This window comes from Plasmodium gonderi, assembly GCF_002157705.1.
Source record: "Plasmodium gonderi DNA, contig: Chr12, whole genome shotgun sequence".
NCBI classification, from domain to species: domain Eukaryota; phylum Apicomplexa; class Aconoidasida; order Haemosporida; family Plasmodiidae; genus Plasmodium; species Plasmodium gonderi.
In genome coordinates this window covers 1,275,156-1,294,652 of record NW_021628937.1, presented here as the reverse complement: position 1 = coordinate 1,294,652, position 19,497 = coordinate 1,275,156, and the positions used below count along the sequence as shown (strand labels likewise).

Genomic DNA, 19,497 nt, shown 5'->3' with positions numbered 1-19,497 from the left:
CTGAAACAAATATCCTTACACAAGTGCATAATACACGTGTATGATATATTTAGCTACACCCCCGTATGGTAGACAAAGATCAACATTGCAAACGTGCATATTTGTTATATCCATCAAACAGGGTAAAAGAAAAATCACTAATTCTTATTTTAGAGAGATAAACTATGTGAAAAATGTAAAAAAAAAAAAAAAAAAAAAAAAAAAAAAAAAAGACTTATCATTTTCTGTTCATAAAAGAAACTTAGACAATTTGTATCGCTTAAAATTTTAAACCTAACAAATTAATTATTAAAAAAATTCAGGAATTACAAAAAAGGTTTTCAAAAGGAAGTTTTTTTTTTTTTTTTTTTTTCAATATTATTTTTTCTATGAATAAGCCACCACTTTAATTCGTCAAAAGGAATTAATGGCCTCCCCTCCCCTTCTTCTCTTTTTGTGTGCATGTGTAGTATTGGACAAGTGATCATTTTTGGCAATTCGTGTATTTAAAAATTGTGAATTTAGGAAAAGGGGGAAGAGGAAAAATAAAATAAAATAAATAAAGTAAATAAAATAAATAAAGTAAATAAAGTAAATAAAATAAAAATAAAGTTGTCGGTATATATGTCGCTTATGTAGGAGAGTAGACCAGTAGTTTTTTTCCCTCTTCCTATTTAATTTGTTCAGAAAATGTAAAACTGTTGTTGGATATGAATCAAACAGAGGATTGGGGTTTATTTTGTGTGTATATCTGCGAATATTATGCATAGCTGCAAGCAAAACGGATGCATATATTTCACGCCATTCTTTAAAAAGGGTAGATAGATATATGGTTATATTAGATATATGGAGTACATATATTAGATAGGTAAAGGGGGAAAGGAGATAAGGAAGGGTTAGCATTTTCTGCGTACCCTTTTTTTTCAATTAAAATATTCATTTTACCGCGAACGTTTTAAAATTAATCCTTTATGTGGGTTATATCGTCCATTTGAAGAAGCCAATTTAATATTAATTCAAATGCATTTTTTACTTTGTATGATAAGAGTAAATGTATTTTATTATACACACCATTTTTCCTTCTTTCCTACTAGATACACTTTTTTTCATGTGCATATACACTCGGCTCTGATTTTACTCAGGTATAATTTGTCCTTCGAAAAAAAAAAAGGAACAAAAAGGAACCAGCCTCATAAAGGCATTTAAAGTGACCAATACACCATTTTTATGGAATTCACATGTCATTGATACGTCAAAAAGGTTTTTGTTCGAAAATGTTCATATATATAATGTGCTACATAATTTTCATATGGTTACGTATTTGAGGCAGTTTTATTTTCTCATTCTTGAATATTTTCCTCCCAATGTCATATTTGTGTGTAAGCAAAGGGGGGGGGGGGGGTTACATACGCAAATATGAATGAGCAAATATGTATGAACAAATATGAATGAGCAAATATGTATGAACAAATATGAATGAGCAAATATGTATGAACAAATATGAATGAGCAAATATGTATGAACAAATATGAATGAGCAAATATGTATGAACAAATATGAATGAGCAAATATGTATGAACAAATATGAATGAGCAAATATGTATGAACAAATATGAATGAGCAAATATGTATGAACAAATATGAATGAGCAAATATGTATGAACAAATATGAATGAGCAAATATGTATGAACAAATATGAATGAGCAAATATGTATGAGCAAGTATGTATGAGCAAATATGTATGAACACATAGAAGCATGTTACTTATAGTTGAGTAGGAGGAAATCATTAAAGCAGATTAAGAAATATATGAACCAAGGGTTGTTTTAACCATACTTTGGAGCAGAAATTGGACCCATTTTTTTTTTTTTTTTTTTTTATTTTTCAACTCCTACATTTTTTCACGCATATATGCTGCCCTACAACTTCCTCGCTTACCTTTTTGTATTAAAATTTTATCGATTCATTTATTTTTACACACACATGCAAAAAACAAATACTTGTACTTTGGAATTCACAGAATTTTGCATAACTTGTATGGGGGAAATTAAGTATATATGCAAAAGATATACGTTTTCTCACAAAAAGCGAGACCATATATATATATATACATATATACAGAGTGTGTGCATAGAAGGTGAGGATCCCCCAACAATGTACTATTTGCATATATGTACAATCAGAATATAAGTTGGAAGAGGTAATCATGTGGTACTATGTGTACATGCACACTACATGGAGTATATGTCGCTTTGGAGAGGGGTGTATGAGATGCACATCCTTTGTATTTTTTCTCGTCTTTGTGTGTAGGTATACCAAGAAAAGCACAATTCTGTATATGTAATTAATTAGAATATGCCAATTTATACATATAGTGGATCACACAACCAATTCATTATTATTAAAGGGTTTAAAAATACAGGTATTTTGCGTGCAAAGTTGTGTATAGAAGTAATTTTCTATTGTCAAAAAAGGGAAAGAAAGAATGAAAAAAAAAAAAAAAAAAAAAAAAAAAAGCACCATATTGGAAAGTTTATATCGTGGCAAAGGAAAATATACTAACTAAAGGAATAAATTATAAAAATAAAGCTGTGTCAAAAAATGATATGACCAACTGTCGAGATGATCCAATTAAGAGTGTACTAAATGAAGAACTCTCCCTCCCTCTCTTCCACAGACGAAACGTGTTCAAATGAAGAGTTCTCAAATGATGAAACAGAAAAGAAGAAAAAAAAAGGAAAAAAAAGGAAAAAAATGAATGAATGAATGAATGAATGAATGAATGAATGAATGAATGAATGAAAGAATGAATGAAAGAATGAATGAAAGAATGAAATGAATTAAAACTAACAATATATCTTTGTTAATACATATAAAATTCATCCGTTCTGTTCTCCTTTTTTTTCTTTCAACATAACTCTTCCATTCATCTGTTGTTACATTTATCATTTACCTAAAGTAGATAGATCCATATATATATATATATACACTTAAATAACTATACAACATATTTAAGTGTATGTGCAACACAACGCAATTGCTTTATTTTTTAATTAAAAGTCTTAAGCTGACAAAATTTAAGCATACATGTATGGTACATATATAAAAATCCTCGTTTTGCATGCAAAATTGAATTCATAAAAAAAGAAGAAGAAAAAAAAAAAAAAAAAAAAAAAAAATGAACGCAAGATATTTTATATACATGCCTTAAGTATACGTAATGTATGCACAATAATATCAATTTTTTGTAATAATTCATAAGAAATGTTGCAATGATAAGGATGCTGGTTTGTGATATATAAAAATAAAAATATGTGTAAAAAATTACATATTATATATATCCCCATCACATAAGTTCGAGTTATGGTTTTTACCACATTACACATCCAATTCCTCTGGTTCTTATATAACAACATCAACAGAATAACGATTTGCAAAATTCCACATTTGTGTAACACAACGAGAGTGATGGGTACATGTGGATGAAGATGTAGAACTTGAGGAACCGTTACCTTATGACATTATATGTACACTTTATACACACACACCGAGTGTCTAAGTTTTTTTTTTTTTTTTTATCATGTAAGAAAAAAGTATGCATGTCGTGTATCCCCGCTCTCTTACACATATTCAACAAAATGTTTATACTATGTATATTATGTATACACTTTCTTATGTTCATATGAGGAGATCTTGTAATTTTTCCAATGTGGTTTACATTTCTATAATATAAAAAAAAAAAAAAAAGGTGGAAGGAACCTCGATCCACTCTACCTCTTGCAACAGCAGTTATGTTATAAAAAAAAAAAAAAAAAAAAAAAAAAAAAAAAAAAAACAATTCCATCCCTCAAATTTTCAACTCTTTAACAAAAAGGTATTCATTAAATATATACATAGTGTAAACAACATACACAGCAAAACATAACAAACGCAACACACACATGTATTATACTGACATTTACACAACAAAAAAAAAAAAAAAAAAAAAAGGAAAGAAAAGAAAAGAAAAGAAAACAAAACAAAACAAAACAAAACAAAACAAAACAAAAACGTGAAAAATCAAAATTGTTAGATATATGAAAAATGATATTTCCATGTAAGAAAAATTTTCTCGTTTAATATTTAAAAAAAGAACGTACCATTTTAAACATGTTATGTGCATATATATATATTTACACCACTTTTTTTTTTTTTTTTTTTTTTTTTTTTTTTCTCCCTTTTTCTGAGAGAGATTACATATTTACATATATTACACATGAATAAATAGATACATAAATTATAAGAACAGGTAGCTCCTTCTCAAGGGGATAGGGGGACGCATAAATGCTTATAGATGCACACATTTATATTTCTTAAGCACGTATATTAGATTGTGGTATTGTATGTATATACACACGATTCAAATAAGCAACAAATATACAAATCTGCTATTCATGTGTATGTATGTTTCCTTAGAGACTTCACGGTTTGAAGTTATCATAGATGCACACCTTCCACGAGTGATATGTGAACTTTCAAAAGAGGGCATCTATCGAGAGTTGGGCCAACACATACACACACGTGCACACATAACATTATGTAGTTCCATTTTAATCATACTTTTCCACGCCACGGGGGTCTATGGAGAAGTAAGCATTTACATGTGTCATTCAGTGTGTTATATTATGTGATATGAACGCACAATATATATATATATATATATAGATGCATTTTACTTTTTCATATATTTTATTTTCTTATACTTTCATATATACATATTACATACACCAATAATGACTCATATGTAGGTGTAAAGCCACATTTATAATACCAATAAAGCCTCACACATGTGTTAGAAGTATGCACAACCTAAAAGTCTAATGCATTAGGAGGTATAATAGCACATAACAAATTAATCTAAGTCTTAAGCTTGTATATTAACTGGATTTCACTGTATGCCAAAAGAACACGTAAACAGGAGGGAGGGATGTAACTTTTATGCAGCTCTTCCCAGAACTCGTGAAATTTTATACATTACATATAAGCATACATATAGGCATACATATAAGCATACGTATTAGCACATATATCAGTATACATATTAGCACACATATTGGCACACATATTGGCACACATATTAGCACATATATCAGTGTACATATATATATACTCCTATGTGCTTGAATGACTTCCACGTTGCTCATATTTGTATGCAGATGTTTTCATGGATATACGATCCTTTTTACCAAAATAAGACAAACGGACAGAATTGTCAGAACTCTTTAACATTTATTATATTTCCATACTTGAGGTTCCAAATATTTTATTTTATTTTTTCACCCTGTTACAATACGCATCACTGCACTTCCTGAGAACCTTTTTATATTATTTTATTGCGTGCTCTTTAAACCTGATCCTTTTTTTTTTTTTTTTTCCTTTTGATTTTGATTTTGATTTTCGTTTTGATTTTCATTTTCATTTGCGTTTTCCCCTTTTCTCTTTCGCGATTTTTTTTTTTTTTTTTTTTTTTTTTTCTTTTTCGTTCATCAATTAGGATTTATTTGTGTATGCGTTTTGCATTATATATAATATATATAATGTATTTTTTCATGATTTCAAAACAGATCATTAAAAGTTTTGCGACAATTATTGATCCAAGCATATATATAAAAGAATATATTTAATTTATCTCTTTTTATGGAACCTTTTTTTTTTTTTTTTTTTTTTTTTTTTTCTCTCAAATGCGTGTTGTTTTACCAGCATATATGTATGCATGTATGTATGCATGTAAGTATGCAAGTATGTATGCAAGTATGTATATATACAATACAACATTATCCCAAGAGGATATGTATTTTTTTTTTTTTATGATTTATAAGGAGGTTTTTTTTTTTTTTTTTTCCTTTTTTGGATTGTTAACATATTTTTAATATCCATTTTTTTGAAATTATTCATAGTAATTATTATTGTATACAATACTAATGCTTGAATTTTTACGTATACATGTATGTATATATGTATGTATATATGTATGTATATATGTATGTATGTATATATGTATGTATATATATACATATATAGGTATATCTATGTGGGTATACGTATTTACTACCTTGTCACAACATTTTATAAGCACCTTTTTTCTATATCCATAAATTCTAATCTGCATTTCCTTTTTTTATGCACTTATTTTATTTTTTGGGAACCGAAAAAAAAAAAAAAAAAAAAAAAACAGAAAAATACAAAAAAGAAATGTAGAAGGAAAAAAGAAAAAACGGAAAAAAGAAAAAAAGGAAAAAAGAAAAAATACAAAGAAAAAAAATATACAAAGAAGAAAAAAAAACAAAGAAGAAAAAAAAACAAAGAAGAAAAAAAAACAAAGAAGAAAAAAAAACAAAGAAGAAAAAAAAACAAAGAAGAAAAAAAAACAAAGAAGAAAAAAAACAAAGAAGAAAAAAACAAAAAAAGAATAATGAAAGAAAGGACGACATCGATACGACAACCTTTTGGTTTTTTGCAAAAGAAAAAAGAATAATAATTCATTTATTCTTTATTTTCATTTTTTTTTTTTTTTTTCCCCATTTTCTAGAATTCTTTTGAAAGTAGATTAAATATATGCATGTATATTTTTGTGCATATGCTGTATTATATATATATATATATATATGTATATATATGTATATATATATACATATATGTATGTACTACTTTTTTGAATAATATTATATATATATTTTTTTTTCTCCCCCCATTTTTTCAATTTTTTTTCTCTCTTTTTATTCCATTTTTGTTCTTATTTTTTTTCAAGTTATTTACATATTCGATAATTTGTCCATTCATCTGCATTTTTTGTTTGATTTATTTTCAAGGTTTATTTTGTTTTTCCAAGAATTGAAAGCAATTTATTTTTTTCATATGTTACAACATGTTTCTTCAGCGCACACGCTTTTTTACTCTTATTTTATTATTCACACTGTTTGTTGTTCATCAGCTTTTTCTCTTTGTATCAACCTCAAATTTGCACCCTCTAGACATCATGCCCATGAATTTGTACGTACCATAAACCTGATCCTAGTTTTTCATTGTTCCAATTTGAATACATGTCCCATTTTGTGTACGTAATATATATACATGTATACATATGCGTATACATATATGTATACCTATATGTATTCCTATATGTATATGTGTGGTCTTCTGCTTTTACAAAATTTTAAGATCATTTTATGGCTTTCTCCCTTTCATGCCTTAATATATATATATATATATATATATATATAAAGAAATGAAGGCCTTGAGCGTAGGATGGAATTTGAACAAGTAGAACAAAAGGAAAAAAACCTTTTTTTTAATCAACCGTGTTGGTATGACACTGAACTGTTATACATATTATATACATGCACACGTGCATACACATTTGAACCATATGCATATCTATTCACACGTACATGTGCCACATCCCCTCTCCCTTCAACGCAACCCGTCTGTAGAAATATTCCCGGTGCTATTCTTTTCATCCACTTTTTAGTTATTTTTAATTGTGATGATTTTATTAAATAAACATACAGGTGTTGTTGTGTTTTAAAACGTAATTCTGTAAATCTGTTTATTTCCGTAAACGCACGAACATATATATACATTGCATGTTTGCATGTATACATTTTCTTTTCTTTTTAACGTATTTATTTAGATCAATTTTAAAACCTTGAAAAAAGTAAAAAAAAAAAAAAAAAGAAAAAAAAAAAAAAAATATTTTTTTTTTTTTTTGTTTTTTTTTTTTTTTTTTTTTTTTTTTTTTTTTCTTTTTTTTTTTTTTTTTTTTTTTTGTGTTATCCCTTTTTTTAGTTATTTTAATATTTTATTATTTTTTTTTTTATACCCTATTTGATTAGAAAACGTAGTTAAAATATGCTTCGTTTTTAGCACCTTTACATTTGTAATTTCATATATGAAACCTCCCCCTCCCCTATATACATGCTAATTTGTGTATATGTACATATGTGCATTATGCATATACATACAAATATACACACGTACAAAATTTACTTATAAAGATAAACACAACAGGGGCTGAACCTATATACATATATATATATATATATACATGAGTTATGTACTTGATGTGTACATGGCTCGGTAGAGAATTCTGAAAGGTACACACCATGCATGTTGCCATGGCATTATTACCTCTAAGCGAAAAATAGATAAGCTTTTAGTGGTGCTTCGTTTTTAAATTCACATTCTATTATCATCATTGTTGTTGTCACAATCATTGCAATCGTCACAATCGTCACAATCATCACAGTCATCACAATCATCACAATCATCACAATCATGGTAATAAACAAATGTATGCACACATTAAAACTACATTGTAGAAAAACAGAGAACATATAAATACACCCACCCTTTTTCATGAATATTATAAATAGAATCATTTTTTCAAAAATAGGAATCGTTGCATATGACCGTTCGCGGGAACGTGTTATATTTATAACGTACATGCTATATATTTTTGTGTCTTTTTTTTTTTTTTTTTTGTTTGTGTTTGTGTGTGGTTAAGAGAAGAAGGAAATAGAAGAAAGAAAAAATAAAACAGAAAGATAAGAAAGAGAAACATTAGAAAGAGAAACATTAGAAAGAGAAAGGCTTGTTCGGGTAGCCCTTTCCAACGTATGAGGTTATGTTCAAAGGTGTCAAGAGAGCAAGAGGAAGAGCAGTACCCTTGGGATGTTGGTTTTCCACGGCACGCTCCCTCTCGCATCTGAACTGAGATTAAACATCCGAGTGAAGCGTTACACATCCCAAATAGAATAGAAAAAAAAAGGAAGAAATCAGTGAGAAAAACAAACTTTTACGTGTAAAGACAAAAGTCCAAGGCATTGCAAGTTGAGCACAGATATAACACCCTGCGTGTTTGTGTTATACATTGTGTAGATAGAATAAGTAAGAATGCATTTGTAAGCATCTTCAGAAGAAAAAAATGGAAAACATTTTACATAATGAATGCATGAATAATGTGCAAATACAGAATAGCTCATTTAAAAATGGTATCATAAAGAAGGATGTGTTAAAGAATGAAGCTGTAAATAGCCTTTTTAGCTTTACCCATAAAATAAAATCATATTTTGATTATGGAAATGAAAAAAATGCAGATTATAGGGAAAAATCAGAAAACACTTATATTAAAGGAACAAACAATTTACAAGCATCAAGTGCATATGGAAGTGTAGGAAAAACGAGTATGAATAACATGGATAATGGGAGTAGTAACATAGATATGAATGTCAATGGAGATAGCTCAAGTAACTTAGCTACTTTAGGAAACAGTTATGCGGAGGAAAATATGAACAGGGATTCTTTTGAATCCAATATTGCATCAAGAAACGGTGAGAACAATCAAATGAACGGTGTGAACAGTCAATTGAACGGTGTGAACAATCAATTGAACGGTGTGAACAATCAAATGAACGGTGTGAACAATCAAATGAACGGTGTGAACAATCAAATGAACGGTGTGAACAATCAATTGAACGGTGTGAACAATCAAATGAACGGTGAGAACAATCAAATGAACGGTGTGAATAGCTACCTTTACAATCAACATGGAGGCATCATAAGTGATGTCAATGATATGAATACAGATAATGGTAACAATAAGGGAGGAAATGGAAGTGGACGAGAAGAGAACAATAATAATAAAGGTGTGTTAAATACATTTCAGGATGTCTATTTATTACATATGACCTCATCAAATGATGTGCAGAAGGGAGGAAAAGAAGGAGAGGAATTTGTATGTAATGAAAATAATAATACCCTGTTTGATTCTGTAAAGACAGAATACAATGGACATATGAACGGCAAGATGAAAAATCAACAGATAAACATGTTTGGTCACCTGAATCACATGAAGAATACAAATCGAGGAAATGATTGGAATAATGTAGGTAAGGCAGATGTGAATGGTAGTAATAACAACCGTAGTAATATAATCGATATGGAAACAAGAATAGGGGAGAATAATGATATAATTCCTGAGGTTATGGAATACTTGAATTGCTATCGAAATTTCAATAATCAGAACAGTAATGAGTACTACAATGACAATGCTTATGAGTCCACCAAGTATGACAATTACACATACGGTAGAAGCAGCAGCAGCATTAGTAAAGATATTAATGAAAAGGATGAATTTTTTCATATGAATAGCAATGGGAGAGGAGGGGTACTTTTAAATGGTGAATGTAACAATAACGGTCGTAGTAGAAAAGAGAGAAATAATTTGATGTATAATTCGTCCAATAAGTGCTTTGACAGCAAAGGTAGAAGAGGAGGAAGTGCTTCTGCTGTAGCGTCTGCTGTAGATTCTGCTGTAGATTTTGCTGTAGATTCTGCCATAGGTTCTTCCTTACCTTCTGTCTCTGCCTCTGCTGTGCATGGAGTTCACGACAAGGGGAAAGAAGGAATGGTGAATCCATCAAATGATTACAAAAATATAAACATCAATTTACCTTCGACCACTACAAGTACATCTACAACGGCAACCAGTAAGGAAGTAAATTGTTCTGACATTGCAGGACAGCAACATGACAATAGTTGCATATTTAGAAACAGTGAGATTAACAAAAATGAATTGGAACAGGATCGAGTGATAGAAGAAGAGTTAGAGGAAGAGTTAGAAGAAGAACTTGGAGAAGAACTAGGAGAAGGGGAAGAGGAAAATAACTGGGAAACTATTAATAGTCAAGGAATGGCACACAGTTACCCCATGATGATTAATGATAGTAATTCATTTCACCACATGAACTCTTTGCAAAATAGGAGCAGCGTCCATAGCAATTGCAGCGCCTTTCATTATAATAATAACTTTCACTATAATAATAACTTTCATTACAGCAATAACTTTCACCATAACAACAACTTTCACCATAGCAACAACTTTCATTACAGCAATAATTCTGAATATAGCAATAACTTTCACGATGGTGGTAGCTTTCACGACAGTAATAACTTTCACGATGGTAGTAACTTTCACGATGGTAGTAACTTTCACGATGGTAGTAACTTTCACGATGGTAGTAACTACCTTAATGAATCCAAAGATTATTACCCGAAGCTTATGTACCACGTAAATAATAACAACATTGCCATGGAAGAAAATGAAATTGACGATTTGCATGGTGTGAGAGGAAGAGTTGAAAGTGACAGAAAAGGTGAGGAAAGAGGTGAGGAAAAAGGACTACTGGTACAAATAAGAAATGGATATTACAACCATTTTGACCAAACCGATTATCACAAATTAAACAATGGAATTACAAAAGGTACAAGAAGAGGAAGAAGAAAAAAAAGCACAAGCATTATTAGCAGTAGTGTAGTAGATGTAATGACGAATGGGATCAGAGAACAAAGTATCAGAGGTTGTAGCAGTGTTAGAAGCACTCGTCGTTGTAGTGGTCGTCCTAGAAGTAGAGGTACTGGTCGTGCTGGTCGAAGAAGTAGATGTAGAGGATCATCAATTTCTCATCATACAACAACAACAACAACGATAACTACGCGTAGAGCATATCCTCTAAATGTTCATGGTGGTGTCCGGAGGAGCAGTAGTTATAGAACTCGTGGAAGGAGAGGTCGTAGAGGAAGTCGTGGTAATCGCCGTGCTATTGGTAGAGGAAGTGAATCGGGTACAGCAATGGTTGTTGGTGGAAGTGAATCGGGTGCAGCAATGGTTGTTGATGGAAGTGAACCGAATGGAGCAATGGTTGTTGGTGGAAGTGGGCTTCTTGTACAGACTAAAACAGAAATGGGAAATGGTAGAAGGAAGGGCATGTGGAATAATGCAAAGAGCATCCGTTACAATTTCTTCAATGCATCTCTTTCATTTGTGAAAAAAAAGTATAATTTCAACTCGAGCATTCGAAGAAATTACGTATCGTTTCTAAAAAATTACTACGGGAGTAGGAAAATGTGGCTCAAGTTGAACATGAGGAGGAGGCAAATTGGTGGAAGTGGACGTACAAATGGAAGTCGACATGACGCAATCGACAGATTCGGAAAAAATGGAGCGGATGATTCACTCCTGATGATGAATGAACCACCAAAAGATGGAAGAATACACAATTCAATGGTGCCAAATATGAATCCAAATTTGAACCCCAATATGAATCCAAATTTGAACCCAAATATGAACCCAAATATGAACCCAAATATGAACCCAAATATGAACCCAAATATGAACCCAAATGAAGGTGGAACCATTATCCACAGCACCACCGCGCCATACAAAAGTGGAGAAATAATAAAGAAAGAAGAAAATGAAATGAGAATAATAAACATGGGGGTTAACAATGAGAAGGACTACTACAACCATGGTTATGATGAAAACTGCAGTGCCATTAGTACATACAATAGTAACAGAACTGTAACACGAAGGAGGAGGAGAAGAAGAAAAGGCATACTTACAGTAGTTAACAATAAGACCAAGAGAAGCCGTGGAAGCAAGACATTAAGCACTGATGATAGAAGAAGAGGAGTTGGGCGTGGAAGAGGTAGAGGCAGAGGGAGAGGAACAACAGCAGCAATGGTAGGAAGAGGAACAACAGCAGCAATGGTAGGAAGAGGAACAACAACAGCAGTGGTAGGAAGAGGAACAAGAACAAGATCTCGAATAAGCAATAATTCACAAGGGACTCGAATGTATGCTTCGCGTTGCAATATCAGTATGTCTCATCAGTATAAAAATTCCTCAGGATTAGAGCATAGTACTATTGGAGAAACTGTGAACCCCACTAGTGCAATCACCCATCAATTTGAGAGTAACGACAATATTTTCCTTCAGCATGACTTGATAGAAGAGGAGATGGTGCTTCCTGACGATATTTCAAGAGGATACAAATCTGATGATGAGTGTATATATAAAGATAATAATAAAAGGAAAAAAAAAACAAAAAAGATACCAGAAGCACGAGGAGAAGTAGGAACAGATGCATTAGAAGGAGATGAATTAGAAGAAGAAGATGATGATGAAATAAAACAAGGTAAGGAAAAAATCGATATTTGTAATGATAGCAAGCATTTGTGCAAGTACCTCAGTGATGATGATATAAATTATGAAAATTACTGCAAATATTATTTTGAAAGCTTAGAGTGTATTAGTATTTCTAGCTACTTGCGATATTTTAAAATTATGAACAAGAAAAAATGTAACAGAAAAATTACTTACATGCTACCAAAGATGAACTTTAGTTACGATGTGTTCATGGCTTCAATCCTTAGTACTAATGAATATAAAAATGAAATAGCTCATTCGACAAGCGATGATCCAATAGGTCATTCGAAGGAGAATTATGTCGACGTCCAGGTGGATCATAATGGAGAGAAGGAAGAGGATAAACAGTTGAAGGGAGAGGAGAAGCAGTTGAAGGAAGAGGAGAAGCAGTTGAAGGGAGAGGAGAAGCAGTTGAAGGAAGAGGAGAAGCAGTTGAAGGAAGAGGCGAAACTGCACAATGGTGAAGAGACGAAACTGCACATTGATGAAGAGCCGAAACTGCACAATGTAACCATGGCAGAAGGGGACACCACTCTGGATCTCGTAGAAGACAACCATGCAGATCTAATCGAATGCCGAAAAATAAGCCCCATGAACTTGTTCTTCATCAAGAATTGTGCACTGTTGACATGTTATGAGAAAATTATAAAACATAAGATAATAAAAACATATTACATTAACTGCTTTCAGGAAAAGTTGTTTAATTTTTGGAACAAGTTTGACTATAGAAGAACATCATTATTGAATCACGTTGCAAAAGACTTAGGAGTTGTGGTGGCAGGATGCCACTTTAATGAAGGAACAAAAGTAGAAATGGAAGACAATCACCACAAGCATTTCAAGCATGAAGAGAATAAAGAATCAGAAAAAGAGTACAATATTATGAATATGAACAATGAAAATGGAATAAATGGACATGTTCGAAATGTAATCATTCGTAGGCCAAGAGGAAGAGCCTCTGGATCAGTTGCAAGTGGTCGTCGTGTGAAGAATATCCAAACTGAACTAGCCACGAAGGAAAAAACGGCAGAATCAGTCAACACTATTGGAATCACAACAACATCATCTAGTGTTATTGTTGCAACAAGTGGACAGAGAAGACGAATGAGAGGTGGAAGAGGAGGTAGTAGAAGTAGTAGGGGTGGAGGAGGTAGCCGTGGAGGAGGAACATCATCATTAGGGAATGGAATGAGACGAGGAAGAGGTAGCAGTAGTGGTGGTACGCGATCCGGACGAGGACGAGGAAGAGGACGAGGAAGAGGAGCAAGAGCAGGATTAGGGACCAATGCAGGATTAGGAACCAATGCAGGATTAGGAACCAATGCAGGATTAGGAACCAATGCAGGATTAGGAACCAGTGCAGGATTAGGAACCAATGCAGGAGGATTTGAGGGATGCACAAGTTCAGATGTAGGGAATGGATATTCTCTAAGGAGAAAAGGAACGAATGAAGAGAAGTTTAGTTATCAAAATTTTGAAGAAAAGTACAATAATAATAAATATTTTATAAACGAAGATGATGGATATCCAATTAAGGATTTTTATATTATGGGAAAACGGAAAAAGATGTATAATGATGAGGAGGAGGAGGAAGAGCAACAGAAAATGCATATGCATATGCATCACGAACTACAACGTGAACGAATGCAAATGCATTATGAAGATTTACATCCATATTATGATAGAATAAATCACGAACATTTTGATGAGATGCAGAATATGAGACATCATCACCATTGTCATCACATGATGAGAAATGACATGTACAACAATATGATGAACACTATGAACAATAACGGATTTAATTGTAGTGAGTATATGAATATAAATAACTTTTATATAAAAGAAGAAATGAAGGATATAAACAATTGTAGTAGTAGTAGTTATCCATATGAAATGAATGAAGTGGGAAGAAGAGTAGGAGGAGGTGGTGGTGGAGAAGTCTTAGGAATGCATGTAATGTCAGGGGACTATAACCACTATCACAACATGATGGATATTAAAGATGAAATGTCTTTGGATATTAATAATGAAAATGTTTTACGGTTACCGTTAGTTCAGACTGATTTAGGAGGAGGAGGAGTAGAAAGAGCAGTAGATAACAGCAATGGTATGAAGAACAATTTTTGTGGCATGGATGGCTGTCTTAACCAGGCATCAGAAGTGGGATCAGAAGTGGGATCAGAAGTGGGAACAGAAGTAGGATCAGAAGTAGGATCAGAAGTGGGATCAGAAGTGGGATCGGAAGCAGGATCAGAAGCAGGATCAGAAGCAGGATCAGTAATATCCTCGGCCAATGAAAATGGCCTAATCGAAACAGAAGGAAAAATAAAACATAAAAATAGGAATGATCATAAAGTTGAAGAAAAGGAAAGGGTTAAAAGAAGAAGGAGAAGTCATAATCGAAATAATCATGAAATGGAGAGAACGTATGAAGATTCCATGAAAGATAGTTGTAATAATTCTATGTATAAGAAATTTCGCATGCATAAAAAAACAAATAATTACACCTCTTTCAATTACAAAGAAGCTAAAGAACTTTTAAAAAATTTAACTGTTTTAAAAAGTGGTGCAAATTGGAAGACATACAAAATGGAAGATGTACCAAAAGAACTGTATAAAAATATACGACCAATAAATCAAAGGGTTACTGGATTTAAAACTGTTCTTCTCGTAGATGAATTATTTGAAAGATTGTGGGAATTTCCTAGCACAGATATCATAAAAGTTAGAACTGTTACCCGTGGTGATCAGTTCATTGGAGACATTCGTATAGACTTTTATTATCGTCAAAGTGAGAGGACACTGTGTCGTGCTTGCGGACGTCACATCCTGAAGCAAAAATTTGCAACAGAACACTACCAAAGGAATATAAGTAAGGGGAGGAGGAGAGAGAGAGCTTTTTTACACGTAGCACAATGCCATATATATATGTATATATACTTCCCATTAGGGTTCAGTTTGCTATGTTTGGGATGTGCATCTGAAACTGAAGCGTGTTTTTAAGTATATATATATATTTTCGCCATCTTGCATCTCGAATCACACAGACACATGCACACATATCGTGTATACTTTTTTTTTTTTTTTTTTTTTTTCCCCACCCCACCTCGCAACACTAGACTGTTGGAAGGAGGTCATGTGGAGACTGGGAATCCCCGAGTTGGAATACTACAACTCTGTTCGGAATGAGTAAGTAGAGGCGGCAAAGGAGAACTGCAGAGAAAGAGAGAGAAAAAAGATGCAGAGAAAGAGAGAGAAAAAAGATGCAGAGAAAGAGAAAGAATTGGACATATCTCGATCAACGCACCCTCCCCTGAGGAGTCCACAGAGATACATTCTTTTTTTTTTTTTCTGCCAAATTAGCTAGCCAATTATTTGTTCATTATTACTATTTTTCTTTTCCTTTTCCTTTATTTTATGATTATTTCCCCACCCCTTTTTAGCTTTTTCGACGCTCGGATTATGAACGCGGAGAACAACAATGAACACATGGTTTTGGAACGGACTCTAAGTTTATACAACCAGGAGTTGATAAAGAAAGCCACTGAATTTGTCAATGATGAGTTAAAGTTCTATGAAGAGAACATTGTGAACAATCCGAGAAAAAGCAAGGGTACGAGCACCAATGAGTGCTTTGAATTGGACATCCTAATTTTAGATGACAATAATATCATGCTCCCAACAGTGAAGAATGAACTAGATGAACCATATTTTGAAATATCAGGAATTTATCCAAACAATGGATTTCCAGATGAAAATTATTCCAAAAATTTTTGTTTTATAAAAATAACTTTTAACAAATTGGGTGGTATGGTTTTGAGAGATTTATTTACACTCGAATGTGAATTTTTAGTAGATTGGGGTGACAATTTGTTAATCCAAGCTAAGAAATATACACTTCATGAAGTTTACAATACGCAAGAATCTTATGATATAAATTTAAGAAATCTGTATGATCAAGGTTTTGCATATTTACGATGCAATATCCCACAAAAAAGCAATGGAAAAGTAAACTTAAAAGTTAGAATACCAAAAACTGTGTGGCATTATTGGGAAGCAATAGCAGATGAAACCTTAAAAATTAATTATGAATTCTTAGATAAACACAATCTACATAGGCATCTGTTATTCTGTTCATATTTGAATAACGTAAATAAAAACTTTACTGCGTATGTGAAGACTTCATCCAAAGGAGAAAATTCTTACACTATGAATAATGATGTTGGTAGTAATAGTAACAATGATCATAGGCTTGAGTATGGCCTTGATAATACAATGGATTACACGATGGATCACGATATGGATTATGACATGGATCACTCAATGGACCACTCAATGGACCACTCAATGGATCACTCAATGGACCACCCGATGGACCACCCGATGGACCACCCGATGGACCACCCGATGGACCACCCGATGGATCACCCGATGGATCACTCAGTGGAGGACCACCCAATGAATCACTGCCACTATCAATCACATCTATCACCTCAGAATGAGCATCACTCCCCATCGCCCTACCCGAATCATCATCCGTATCATAGTAGTAACAGAACAAATGGCATATCGTCAGATTTCCCAAAAGTGGAAGAGGAGGAGGACAGTTCACGTAGAATTATTCATATGGAAAATAAAAGGTCTCAAAGCAACATGAGTGATTATAATGGTAATACTATGCACGAGCACACGTCAGAGCACATATCGAATGGAAAAATAATGCATTATGGATATAATTGTGCAAAATCAGAAATGAGAAACGTGAACACCATGATTACTATGAACGATATGGACTTTGAAAGAAGCATGGACAGAGATATGGACAGAAGCATGGACAGAAGCATGGACAGAAATATGGACAAAAGCGTGGAAAGAAATATGAACGACAACGTGGAAAGAAGCATGAATGACAATATGGAAAGAAGCATGAATGACAACATGGAAAGAAGCATGAACGACAGCATGAAGAACAATCGTGCAATGTATTGTCAAAATAATGTGTATGAGAAGTTAGACTTTTCTGTCATGAATAATAGTATGCCTCATCAAAACTTTCCAAACTTTAGTGTGATGAACAATGTGCAGGATGAGCCAGACACAAATTGCACCAAAAACTTCGATCATATTACAACACACACGTGGAGGAATTGAATTGCTGATGTGTATTTTCTACATAGCTGAGGAATTGTAACCCCACCACATATACTGGATGGGCAATATATTGTGCACACACGAATGGAGGCCACATTTTGTCACAGTTTTGCACACACAATATATATCATTATTAAACATTGAAGAAGGCGCATCATTTTTACAAAAATGAAAAGGAAAACTCAGCTTCTCCACTTTTTATGTTATCTGCATATATACAAATATACATATATAAATATATATATTATACATACGGTTCCCCCTCTCTCCTATACAATATAATTAGATTAAAAATATGTTTACCTTTTGTCTGATTAATTTTTTATTTTATTATTCATTCATTTGTTCATACATTTACATATATATTTATTTATCCATTCATTCACTTATTTTTTTATGCATTCAAATGTGAACGAAAATTAACAAGTGCAGAAAAGTGTGGAAAAAAAAGCTGCACAAATTTTTATATATATTCATAAAGCAGCAAGACTTTTTTTTTTTTTTAACCTTTTGAACTCTCCACTTATTTCATGTGAAATTTTATAAATATGTAAAAAAAGCACATTTTTTTATTTCTTTATACTCGTTAAATACTTTTGTACCATTTATAAAAATATGGAATGTGTCTTTCAGCTACATACATATATATATATATATATATGTATATGTATGTATATATATCCACACCCACACAGCTCCACTCGAGCACTACATCGTTACATATATTTAGACCGATCTAAAACTTCTCTTTCTTGGATTACTAAAATTTGTTAATTGCATTTTAAAATTTGTTGTTTTCATTTAATTTGACAAAAGTTTAAAGAGCAACACATGGGAAAATGTAGGATTTGCAAAAATTTACATTATATATACACATGTGTGCATATATATGTATATATGCATATGGTTATATATGTACAAATGTCTCTATATATATGCCATACGCATAAGTACACACACACACACAACACATTTACAACAACACACACAGCATAATGGAAAGGTGTGGCGTCAGGACACATAATGAATATGACAAGCGCATATGCACGTGTACATATTATGTGCCATTGTCTATTAAATAGATTAATAAATAAAAATCATGTTTTTAAAAAATGTGTGGATAAAGCCACATCGCAGGCAATCCAATCCAAAAAAAAACCCACGCATACATTTCATTATATAAATCGCAAAGATTGTCATTAAAGGATCTTTTTTTTTTTTTCTTTTTTTTTTTTTAAATGGGATATAATTTCTCATATACTTATTTACAAAAAAAAAAAAAAAAAAAAAAATTGTGTCTGTTATATGATGGCAGCAAAATAAATAATAACACACAAAA

General features: G+C 32.1%; 1 protein-coding gene across 1 annotated transcript; it reads left to right on the top strand.

The window, feature by feature from the left end:
- Window positions 1-8,942: 8,942 nt before the first annotated feature.
- Window positions 8,943-18,158, top strand: PGO_122670 (hypothetical protein, conserved; the record flags this gene model as incomplete). Its single annotated transcript, XM_028689058.1, has 3 exons — window positions 8,943-15,879; window positions 16,127-16,196; window positions 16,451-18,158. The coding sequence occupies 3 exons, from the start codon at window positions 8,943-8,945 to the stop codon at window positions 18,156-18,158; spliced, it is 8,715 nt and encodes a 2,904-aa protein (XP_028544859.1).
- Between the last annotated feature and the right edge of the window lie 1,339 nt (window positions 18,159-19,497).